General features: G+C 39.8%; 1 protein-coding gene across 2 annotated transcripts; it reads left to right on the top strand.

Annotated features, from left to right (window-relative positions):
- The first annotated feature begins 1,684 nt into the window (after positions 1 to 1,684).
- On the top strand, positions 1,685 to 11,897 carry eno1a (enolase 1a, (alpha)). 2 transcript variants are annotated; one of them, XM_079676779.1, is made up of 12 exons: positions 1,685 to 1,838; positions 3,971 to 4,065; positions 6,693 to 6,788; positions 6,946 to 7,004; positions 7,742 to 7,811; positions 8,234 to 8,367; positions 9,002 to 9,224; positions 9,579 to 9,776; positions 10,222 to 10,423; positions 10,517 to 10,625; positions 10,736 to 10,794; positions 11,413 to 11,897. In XM_079676779.1, exons 2-12 carry the CDS (start codon positions 3,981 to 3,983, stop codon positions 11,474 to 11,476), a joined length of 1,299 nt encoding a protein of 432 aa, XP_079532905.1. In that variant the 5' UTR covers positions 1,685 to 1,838; positions 3,971 to 3,980; the 3' UTR covers positions 11,477 to 11,897. The 2 variants fall into 2 exon arrangements, with proteins under 2 accessions (XP_079532905.1, XP_079532904.1); XM_079676778.1 differs by lacking the exon at positions 6,946 to 7,004 and adding an exon at positions 7,285 to 7,343.
- Positions 11,898 to 12,593: the final 696 nt, after the last annotated feature.

A 12,593-nucleotide genomic window follows, 5' to 3' on the forward strand; every position in this document is an offset into this window, starting at 1 on the left:
TTCAGTGTGATATGAAGCAGCCTGTCCTCTGTTGAATTAAAACCAGTTTAATGCACCTTTAAAGTAAATGTAGAAGTACTCAGATATTGTACTTGAGTAAAAGTAGAAGTACTCAGATATTGCCTCCACCCCAGCCCCAGGCTGCCTGGCATCAGAATCTTTGGTTATGAGGAAAAGTTTTAAAAGGATTGACAACTCTCTTATGCTTCCTCACGTCTGGTTGCTTCATCTTTTCCGTACAGACATGACAGTGGTATCAATCGTCTTGTTTAACTCAGCAAGAAAGTAAACAAACTCATGTTAGCAAATTGTATAACTTTCAGTTGAACATCCAATCAAAAACTCAACAATAGTTGTTTTTGACTTGCTGAACTGTATTCTGCATCAACCGTAAATTGCCCTTTCACTTTCCAACAAGACATCAACGTATACGTTTGTATACGAATATACGAGTAATTAATAATGTCTTCTGAATCTGTATTTATTTTTCAACTTTGTTTAGATTTTAAGTTAACATTTGGCATTTTCCCATTTCTACTAGCCTAAAAATACCAGCTCTTTCAGAATGAAATGAACTGGTCAAAAGAACATGTTGGTCCATCATGGCCTATATCGCTTCAAAATACAAAAGATTGTTCTTTTTAGTTTTTTCTTCCGACTGAGAATTGTTGTTGCTTGTTTGCTAAATATATTGAGTCACTAAATTCCTCCATCCCTACATAATAACACATGTCTGCTGCAGGCACTTGTTGCAGGGACATTTTAATGAGAGCATGTGAGCAGCAGATGGCGCAGTTGGTTTTAACACTGACAGAGTCTCAAGGTCACTGCAGCAGGCTTTCATCACACTGTAGCTCCAGAACCAGGATGCTGCACTGCCTGCACTGTGCAGCTGCACCAAACCTGTGTCCTCTAGCGACGATCCTTCAGATGTGTTGGTATAACTCCATTTACTTATCTTTGGATTTATTACTGCTTTATCAAAACACAACCCAGTGCTGACACTCTCTAAATATATGTATGTGTCAAATATGTATACACATGCAAGTAGCACTTCATTTTCATACTCTAAAGGAAAAATATATAGGCCTACATAAACACTTCCAATGTCAAATAATATGTGCTAAGAAAATAACAAATTGGTTATGCAAATAAGGTGTGGATCTGAAGCAGAAACATTGAAATAGTTTTATTCTGGGATCACTGTGTCGTTTAACACAAGTCTATTTGTATCACTGATATGTTGATGTAAGAGAAAATAAAAGTAGTATTAATTTCCCATCCGGTCGCGTACTCCTAGACGTCTTTTGATCTTGTTGGAAATGGCCACATTTGTAGTCTCTAATTTTCGTGATGGGAAAAGAGAGTCAGAGCCAAAAAACGTGACCGCAACAGACATGTGACCAACACTGAACCACTGCATCGGCAATCCCTGCCTGCCTCCCTGCACGTACTCAGAATGCGTCAGCTTTTTGTGTCCTGCCTCTTTCATCCTCACACGAAAAGAAAATACTACATTTCCCATAATTCATCACAATTAAGAGAAACCTACTATTTGTATGCACATATGTTTGGTGTTCACTGACAATAATGTTTGTGTCTATGCTAAGGAATTAAAACATTCGCATTAGTCAAGCTGCCTCCTGATGGTGAACGTGCATCCTTCCTCGCACTGTCTGCCTCGTGAGCCAGTCCCAGCCAATAGCGTGGCTTCGTTTCTGCGTCTCTTCCTGATTCACGCTCACTTATCAGCGAGTCCGAAGCGTCACCAGCGCCTTGTCTGCCTGCCCGCACGAGAGAGACAGCACCTTCCTTGCACACAGTTAGGCCCGGAAAAGGTAACTATCACATCTTTATTTCTGCTTTGTATATGCATATTGTATGTACAACAACAGCTATCAAAATGTAAGATGACTACTCTTAGATCTGCTGTTAAACTAACTCTGCTTTTATACATCTGTACATGGCGTTCCTCATCAACTGATGACTTCGAAGTATTGCCTTTGTGTGTACTTTGCGTTTTATCGTCTATTATCAACGACAGTAAGTTGGTTTTATGGCTCGCAGGATGCAGTAGTTTTGTATCGCAGCGTCTATTTTTAAACCTGACCGTCAGCTGGCGATATGTCACTCCATTTAGAGCTGCAGGCTGTTTGGGGAAAGGGGCGTCAAGTTGCAAGACCACCTTCCAACAGTCTCCTAAATGTGTTAAAGAACCATTATTGGTGTATTATTTGTGTAGAGACTTACGAGTCGTGATGTGTGTGAGACATAGGCTGCAAGCAGGCTCAGGCAGAGAGCTACCAGTTGCTTGCAGCAGATCTGGGGGTGTGTCCACCGGTTGTAGGAAAATTACTGTATGTAGTAAGGTACGCTCAGTTTGTGTCTCTTTAGTCATTTCCCTACTTTATACTCTCAGAAAATACTCGAAAGCGTCACTCAGTTAGTGACAAGTTACTGCAGGTTTAATTTTGTTCTTCTTTTGAGTTATTATTACTCTGATACTCTGATTACTCTGATAAATAATACACACAGATATAGCTTGCTGGCAGACTCTAATGCAGCCAAATTAAGGAACAAGCCAGACTTAAATGCACGTACACACATCAGGTATCAAGCCTTGATTATTTATTTATATGTGGCTGCCATTTTGTTCTGCCAGTTTACCTCCTTGCTCTCCATGGTTGTAACGATGGAGTGCAGATTAAACAAAAAAAGGATGGATATGTACTGCAATCTGCACGTGAAACATGCATGATATAAATATAGTGTATCTGCTATATGTTAGGGCTGCCAATAACAACTATTTGAATGACTGATCAACAACTTTTCACAAGAATTAGTCAGTTGGTCTATAAAATGTCATAAAATAGTGAACATCAGAATATCTTTAAGAGCTTTCTTTGACAAGAAGGTCAGAAAAGTTATTAGGTTAATGTATATTAAGAGGATATATTGTTATAATCTACTCTACTCAAATCTGATATGTATATTTTGCTCCTATAATTCTGTATCTTACTTTAAGAATGATTGACATATATTTCAATTTTTTCATATTAACAATAGAAGCACACTTTATTGTTGTTTAAAAACCACCCAACTCTATATGACTTGCCTAAATAAAACAGGCTTATCTTGATAGGCTGTCCTTTGGAATTTAAATCAGGCCCCAGTAAACTGTAATATATTTCCATTTAACTAAAGAACAGGGTCAGTGTTTAGCCGGTGGCAAGTTTAGGGACAGGTTTTTCCATTGATTCAACTGCAGTACAACTTAACTATAGTGGCTGTACTCAACGTTCACTCATGCATACAGAATGGATAGATAGGCAAGTTAGTGCTTGTAAGGCAAGTCAGATAAAACCAATGAAATCAGTTGGGCAACAAGCGTCAAGGCCTGATTGTAAAGCTTAAAAAAATGTCTGTCCTCTGCTACTGCAGTTCAGAGTGATAACAAAAGCTCTGTGGCATTACTCTGCTGCTCAGACCTTCATATCAATTATTACAGTAGAACTGGGACAATAAAAAGCTAAAAATGTGTGACAAGTGAATCACCATTTTTCTTTTTTGTGACCTTTCACTGCTGTTAACAACAGTTCTCTGTGGGACAGTAGTTCTCGTAAATCAGTTTTGCAAGCTTTTTGCAATACTGTTTTGTAATCAGAGATATTAAGAAACCTGAATGTACCAGAGATTTTGCTGCATAGGCCACGCCCTCGTGTGAAACATGCCTTCTATCCTGGCCAGTCTCCAACAGTTGATTCAGGTGGCACCTTTATTAATTCATGAGCTCCATTCATACTCTTCAAACTCAAGCAATAAAACACATTACCCTTGTGTCATTTAGTGTTGAAATTATTGCCAACTCACTGTTAGGACTCAAAGCTTTAATTCCCTGAGTAACAGTGCAGGGGTCTGTCTGCTTGGCCTATAGCTGCAGCTCTTTACTGATTTGTCGTTTCATCCGCAGAACCAGAACCATGTCGATCCTGAAGATTCACGCACGTGAGATTTTTGACTCCCGTGGCAACCCCACTGTGGAGGTTGACCTCTACACCAAGAAAGGTACTGTACTATGATGTGTATATATTCATGTGTTCCTCTACTTAGTATGCTAAGAAATGGGTGTGGCACAAATAGTTAAGTGGAACACAGTACAATTAAGGCTGCACAGTAAAAGGTAAATATGCAATATCATTGTTGAGTGTCTGCTTCTTGTATACTGCTAGTCCGGAGTGCTTGTCGTAGGGTCGCCGGTTCAAGTCCCTGACTGACCTAAATGTAGAGTGTGGACTGCTACTTGGAGAGGTCCCAGTTCACCTCCTGGGCCCTGTCGTGGTGCCCTTGAGTAAGGCACCGGACACACCCCCTCCCCCCACCACTCCCATTGGCCCCTGGGTGCTATACAATAGCTGCCCACTGCTCTTAGTGCTATTCTCCTAGTACTGGGTTAAATGCAGAGGTCAAATTTCAATGTGTGTGTTGTGTGCATGTATGTGTGACAATTAAAGAGGGTTTCATCCTCAAATTCTATCTATTCTATCTATCTAAAATACAAAACATGTCTATAGATTCAATATAAGGAAATAATTTCCAATGTTATTTTACGGAAAACATTTAACTGACTCTAAGGGCACTAATAAAAGGATAGTTACATTTTAAAACTGGAGCTCTCTTAGTAACTTTATTTTAAAAATACTTTAGCGCAAAATCAATCAAATCAAATGTACTTATCTCACAAGTTGACATAATGATCGGCGACTTAAAAAAATGATATATTGCAGCATTATGTATAAGTCAAACTTTAGTTCTTCTTCAACCTCCACACATTTAGGTTATTTAAACAAAGTTACAACTTAAAATATGTAATTATTTTCCAGCACCTGTAATGCTGCATTAAGAATATCATAATAAAAGTGACATACATTTTTTGTGTCTTTCTTGATTGTTTAGACTAGAGAGTGAAAACGAGTTAAGCTGAAGATAAGGATGGTCAACCCTGTGTGGCCCTACACTGTAGCCAGCTCCCGGCCCAGAGTGGGTCAGATCAGATGGTGGATGTGTGAAAATAGCTCCTGTAATATCACACTGCCTGTCCAGTTACTGTAATGGTTCCTTTTTGAGGGCACAGATAGCTCATACAGTAGGATCTTCTAGCAAACCTATGAGATTAGTTAAATCTCTGAATTGCATGCAAGGAAGAGATAATGCGTAAATTAAATCTGCAGCTCCCTCCCTTATTGTACACTGGACTACATAATGAAGCAGCATAAGCATCTTTATGTATGAGACGTCTGCCTACGGTTGAGATCAATATTTTCAATGTACTAATGGCTCGAATGTGATTGAAGTTTTTGGGCGAGCAGTTCTGTTCCGAGAGCCCAAACAAAGGACCAGCTCAACCCAATGAAATGTCCCGAGAATGTTAATGAAGCAAACTCAATGACCATTGACATGGAAGTGAGTGCCTCCACTGGCTTCAATACATCGACTGCTCCATTCTGCTGCCCTGCTTTCATTAGTTTGGGATGTTTACTAAGTGCTCCAGTTTACTGTAAACAGCACCTTTCTTTCTTTATAAAAAACCCTTTTAAGTCTGCCAGGCCTGTTTTGGCATCATTTACACCACGGACCAAAGTGAGGGAGCACGTCTGTCAGAGTGATGTGTTCTGCTGCGTTACGTAACCAGCTTTCCACTCGGTCACAGTCATACTAGAAAACCTCTTATGCTGTTAGAATTATATAATTTCAGCAGGCTTACTCTGGCATTCTAGAGAGATATTTACAGTCACTATGATATGCCCTAGTTTTGATAGTATATAGGTCATAGGTCTCAGCCCAGATAAAATGCTTGTAGGATGTGATAGTACGGCGTCTCAGTTTATATCCTGTTTTCGCCCAGCTGTGGCCCGGTGATGTCTTGATGCAGATGATTTGCTAAACCTGGATTAAGCCTCCCGTCCTAAACCCTAAATCCCATCAGACCCACACCATCTCGGCCGCTCCACTGAGCAAACTCAATAGGTTTTTTTTGGCTCATCCCCAATTTAATTCCTCCTTACTCTGTTGAATCCCCAAAATGGCCATCTTCTCATGTGTGGGCGGGGCTTGGCCTGCACACACTGGCCATTTCTCAATGTTGAGTAAACCTGCTGCAGAGCCACTATTTCATATTTTTTTTTATACTACGTCATCGAGTGGCACCGAAGGACTGTTTAAATGCATGTTAAAGGCCCAGCATTCGGCGCCACTCGATGACGTAGTATACTTGAAATAGTGGCTCTGCAGCAGGTATTCTTGACATTGAGAAACGGCCACTTAGTCGGCAGCCTGTCTCCCCCTGTTACATCAGAGCCGTCTGTCGCACAGCCTGTACGACTTCCTCCACACCACTCATGCTGTATTTCTCTCTCTGGACAGACATTAAGAGCCTTTAGCAGATTAAACTGTGTCTCCTTTTACTTGCCGTTTGTTCCCTTGAATACCAAGTAGCCCCTTCTAACATAATACCAGATGTATGCATGCATTTTCTGTGCTGTATGAATATCACAAAGTCATCACATAGTTTACAGCCATGAAGGTCATTATGGCTGACTTGAAAAAATACATTGATTTAGTCCTTTGCTTGTTGGACATGATTCAGCCCTTTTTAGGGAATGACTGTTTCAAAATGTCCTCTCTGTGTCTCCAAGGTCTTTTCCGAGCTGCAGTGCCCAGCGGTGCCTCCACTGGCATCTACGAGGCCCTGGAGCTCCGTGACAATGACAAAACACGCTACATGGGCAAAGGTACGCTGTCTAATCGGATTCCCCCTACAACCTCTCTGGTCACCTCCATCCTGTTACCTATCTTTCATTTCATTTCAACACCACTTTACTTTATGTTGTCTGTACCAATCTCCTCCTTCTTGATTCCCATTTCCTCCATCTTTCTTCTCCCTGTTAGGAGTCAAAAGAGCAGTTAAATATGTTAATGAATTCTTGGCCCCTGCTTTGTGTAACCAGGTAAATATGGTGTGGAATAACAGAATGACCTTCTTACAAATAGGCGTGCACAGCAGCATGACGAATGGCTTTGCCTTTTGCAAACTAACCTCGACAGGCACAAAGATGTTCACAGATCTGAAAAGAAAGAACAATTTCAAAGAGAACAATTGGAGACGGCTAAATCATATTTGGTCAGGATAATCTACACATTGGATGAGGTCCTCTGTGGTCATCTGTCCCGCCTGCTCTGCATGTCTTCTGCTGTCTGGGTCAGTTACGGTCTGCTTGTCCCTTGCAGGTGTCTCAAAAGCTGTTGAGCATATCAATAAAACAATTGCACCTGCACTGATAAGCAAGGTAGGACCATTTATTGTTTGACTAATATCACTGTGCTAGTATCAGACTCAGCCAACCCGTTCCTTGAATTAATCATTTATGTATCTCGACAATTTTAAAGATAATGATTACAAACAGTTTCATTTACAGCAGTACTGACAATATTTAAAAATAAATCGAATATCCAAACATATGGTAAGGCTTAAAACGGACATATTAAGCAGTTGTTTCAATTTGACATCAGGTTTTTTTTACCTTTGCATTTATAACAATCTAATATCAAAGGTAGCTATATACTGATATGCAGTGATTATGCTAACATTATTTGAGTGTGTTTTTTAACTAACAAGTTCAAATTAAACTTAGTGTTACTTATTTCCAGACATACAATTTAACATGTAATTTTTTGTCTGATCCAGAGTGTGAGCGTTGTTGAGCAGGAAAAGATTGACCAGCTGATGCTGGACATGGATGGCACAGAAAACAAGTGTAAGAGGCTACTTCATTTTGTGTTTTATGTTATTTTAATAATAATAATTTATCAACGGTGAAAGATTTTGCCATATGTATTTTAGGTGAAGCAATCCCTTCATAAATATGTCAATTTTCCACACTAAATTGGTTGTATCTTGACTAGTCATATTCAGTTTTGACAGTTAACCAAAGATTAAAATACCTGTCTGTTTATTTATCTGGAAAAAAATTTTTTGACACTTAAACACAAGCTTAAAACAATAAAATAAACACATTAATAGTCATGCAAACAATGCATTTTTGCAACAGACACTTCAATTAGAACGTAAACTATTTAAAGGTTATGCATAATGAATAAAGATATCAGAAGATGCTAATGTTACTTGAATGCAGTCTACACAGAACATATTGAAATATTTGTGTGTCCCCTCCCTCAGCTAAGTTCGGAGCTAATGCCATCCTGGGCGTGTCCCTGGCTGTGTGCAAGGCCGGTGCAGCAGAGAAGGGCGTTCCCCTCTACCGCCACATCGCTGACCTGGCTGGAAACCCTGAAGTCATCCTCCCCGTCCCTGTGAGCAATAATTCATTTATCACAGGCTTTTTAGAGACTCATATATTTTTATACATGATTTATACTGTTTCTAATTTCTATTATGTTGCTTTTACCTTCTAGTATATTTAACAAATTGTACGGTGTCCTTGGGTGTCATGAAAGGCGCCTTTTTAAATAAAAATGAATTATTATTATTATACTGCTGTTAAATAATGTTTATACCTCCTCATAATATTCATACTGTAAATACATTCAGTTTGTTTAATCCGTCACGTGTGTGTATATATATATATATATATATATATATATATATATATATATATATATATATATATATATATATATATATATATATATTATTAATATTAATATATATATATTAATATTTATATATTATTAATATTAATATATATATATTAATATTATACTTGAACAGCACTGCACTTTCTGCTGTTTTGCACTTCTGGTTAGATGCTAATTACATTTCGTTGTCTTAAGTACTTTTACTCTGTGCAATGCCAATAAAGTTGAATGTAATCTAATCCTAATGCAAATAGGCCTAAAACACATGTATCATTGAACTTGATCGATACATTTAAATTCTGTTGTGATTCCATTAGGCTGAAAGACAATCCTCTCTGCTTCCCTTCAGGCTTTCAACGTCATCAACGGCGGCTCCCATGCAGGCAACAAGCTGGCCATGCAGGAGTTCATGATCCTGCCAGTTGGAGCCAGCACCTTCAAGGAGGCGATGCGTATCGGTGCTGAGGTTTACCACAACCTTAAGAATGTCATCAAGGAGAAATATGGCCAGGACGCCACCAATGTAGGAGACGAGGGAGGCTTCGCCCCCAACATCCTGGAGAACAAGGAAGGTGAGAGGAACAGATAAAACTATAATCAAAACTATAAACACAGTTGATATAGAGTTTCATTACAGGCTAACAGAGTTTACATCCAGCTGCATATAAAGTTGTTGCTGTGTGGTTAAAGGGAATATCCTGAGGGCATTGTATTCTTAGACCTCTGAGGGAAGTACTTCACTCTACACACATATGGTTTCTAAATTAAGACCTAAACTCAGCCAGCCTCTGACTCCAGTGTCACGTCAAGGTGCTGATATGGCAAATGCCCCAGTGGAGCAGAGTATTCAGTGGTGACTCATTCCTGAGAAGTGAGTGTTTTGACTCTTATCAAATGTCTACTGTAATATGTTATTTTTATCTCAGCTCTGGAGCTGCTGAAGAATGCCATCGCTAAGGCCGGCTACACCGACAAGATCGTGATTGGCATGGATGTGGCTGCCTCTGAGTTTTACAAGGCTGGAAAATACGACCTGGACTTCAAGTCCCCCGACGACCCCAGCCGCTACATCACCCCAGACCAGCTGGCCGACATCTACAGGGGCTTTGTCAAAGATTACCCCGGTGGGTTTCTAAAATATATCCACTTCTTCAAAGCCCTGAAACCCTCACTGCTCCCAGAGACGTTTTACAGTTATAAATGAGAGCCATTTAATATAACTACAGAAAGGAAAAGCATGATTTACACACTCCAACATGTGAGGACATGTACAAACAACAGGTATGCAGATATATAAAAAAGCATAAATGTAACGTTATGGACATAAGCTATCCATGTCAAATGTAATATATTTAGTTCCTTGTCAATCTTAAGCACAACACTATATACTCCTTTCAAATTTAGCAAATAGCTGGTGGACATATTGGATAATTTAGCTGCTTGTTTCTACTGCCTCCAAGTGGTCAAAAACATCAATTATTGCAGGTTTAAGGTTTCTGATAATATATTTATTTGTGCTTGATTTATGATTGGCTGTGACATTGCTCTTACCTTCTTCCTATACAACAGTGGTGTCCATTGAGGATCCCTTTGACCAGGATGACTGGCAGGCGTGGAGCAATTTCACAGCCAGCACCAGCATCCAGGTGGTGGGCGATGACCTCACCGTCACCAACCCCAAACGCATCGCAAAGGGTGTGGCTGAAAAGTCTTGCAACTGCCTGCTGCTGAAGGTCAACCAGATCGGCTCTGTCACAGAGTCCCTGCAGGCGTGAGTGCCGAAAACAGCAGTGTTACCAAAATATTAGAAAGTAAATAAAGTCTAAGCAGGCTGACAGGGCTAATGTGTGTCTCTTTCTTTTAGCTGCAAGATGGCTCAGAGCAACGGCTGGGGCGTGATGGTCAGCCATCGCTCTGGAGAGACAGAGGACACCTTCATCGCTGATCTGGTGGTCGGCCTCTGCACTGGACAGGTACATACTAAACACACAAGTTATTTAATATTCTTAGATTGACTTTTATTTGCATGCCTTCAGTAAACATTACAGAGTAGTTCTCATATTTCATTTATTTCCTCTTTCAGATCAAGACCGGTGCACCTTGCCGATCTGAGCGCTTGGCCAAGTACAACCAGCTGCTCAGGTGAGTCCAGTCCCAAAACATTAAAATTTTGATTGCTAAATAAAATCCTAATCACCCATTTACAGTTACACTGAACATTATGAACAGTATGAGTCCATGAATTGGATATCGGAAGAAAAAAAAGGAAAATGAATATCTTATACAATCTGTTGGCCTAAACTATCAGTATATAATATGATATGATTTACTATAGCCAGTTTTTAAACTGAAATGATAAACAAATGTGGTATTCTTAATAGTCAGATCTAAACGTCTGTTCTATTTAATTTAATTTAATTGTAATTATTGGAACTCTTTTATAAGCTATGTGTTTCTCTGTGTGAAAAGCAAACGGGTAATAGAAACAAGCTGCAGTATTCCAGTCATGTTGTGGTTTACGTAGGCTCTTTCTTCCTTTAGACGAGTAGAATATTTTTTTAACAGTTTCAGCATGAGGACTTTAGATGGGTTAGGTTAGACAAAGTGCTTTCATGCAAATATATTATAAGGATCTCGGCTGTTATAAAGTAAAGGGGAAACAAAAGTGCATTGTTATGGCAGTTACTGTGTGATATTTGACATGAAAAAATTGTGTCGAGCCATCCATCATTTTAACAAACTGTCGTTACTCTCTCCCAGGATTGAAGAGGAGCTCGGTGCCAAGGCCCGTTTTGCAGGCAAGGACTTCAGGCACCCCATCTGAGCTGGTCCTTGTGTGTCCTCTGCTCATGAATAATCCCCACATATAAACGCCACGCTAGGTCGCCTGCCTGTCTGGAGAGAAGACTGAGAGATTACTGCTGAAATCCAAGGTCCAACACTGTGGTCTGTGGCGTGGAGAAGCCTCAGCTACACCGCAGCTCAGCTCATCTTCAAACTACGCTTTATCTCCTAAATAGTGTTGGTCCTATGTTTGTGTCTGTGTAACCGTGTGAGAGACTTTGGTTTAGTTTCTTGTGAGTTGTAGTGATTTTTGGTCCTCTACTGAGTGTTTGAGCTACTGTAACTGTAGTACGTCTCTGCCTCAAGCAGTAGTGACAGTACTGTATGTGCAATGTATCACATCTGAAAAGGTGTTGCTGTAAGCGTTGGCAGAAATATGTAATAAACAACATAGTTTGAAACGTTGTGATTTCCTTTTATATCAATGTGTTCATGTGCTGACTGATTGTGGGCATACTATAGACTCCAATACAATTACACTTTATTGTCAGATCAAGTCTGAGTTTTTCCTTGCATGAGCCTCAGTGATCTGTTCACCTTTTAATTTTATTATAATAACTCCCATATCAATTTAGTTATAATGATTATTTTCAAGATAAGCAAGGTTATGATTACAAATCATTTAGGATTCATAGCTTTCTCACAGAGTACATGAGGTGAAGGGCCTCCTCCTCAGAAACTGCTTCTTTCTGTGCGAGATGTGTGTGGTGTAATCCGAGTACCACCGAGAGGCAGAAACATGAGCTCAGTGCTCGGAGACGCCATTTCTGTCCCCCGGGTAAAATATTTTAGCAGCTCTCTGCAAGCTCTTTTTGTACTGAGCCTTGCCAAGATAAACGAGGGCCTATTCACCGGTGGTATGGTACCTGGGGGGGCTGCCAGCTGGGTCTATGCCACACCAATTCCCTGTTTTGTTTGTGCCCTGTCTGAACCTGTCTCCATTGTTTAGTCGTCACAAAAGAGACTTATTACAAATCACTGGTACAAAGAAACTATCTAGCATTTATTTTTATCACCCTGTGAACATCCTCTGTTGCATATTTCCTTAAACACTTTTTATACACACTTCAATGGACTAATGTTTTACAGAAAGTTCA

Source organism: Notothenia rossii, assembly GCF_949606895.1.
Source record: "Notothenia rossii genome assembly, chromosome: 4".
Lineage (NCBI taxonomy): Eukaryota > Metazoa > Chordata > Actinopteri > Perciformes > Nototheniidae > Notothenia > Notothenia rossii.

Bases quoted from the DNA above. Each gene is read 5' to 3' on its own strand.
- eno1a (XM_079676779.1), top strand. From the start codon at position 3,981: ATGTCGATCCTGAAGATTCACGCACGTGAGATTTTTGACTCCCGTGGC. The intron at 4,066-6,692 runs GTACTGTACTAT...TGTGTCTCCAAG, and splicing joins TGACCTCTACACCAAGAAAG to GTCTTTTCCGAGCTGCAGTG. The intron at 10,795-11,412 runs GTGAGTCCAGTC...ACTCTCTCCCAG, and splicing joins AAGTACAACCAGCTGCTCAG to GATTGAAGAGGAGCTCGGTG.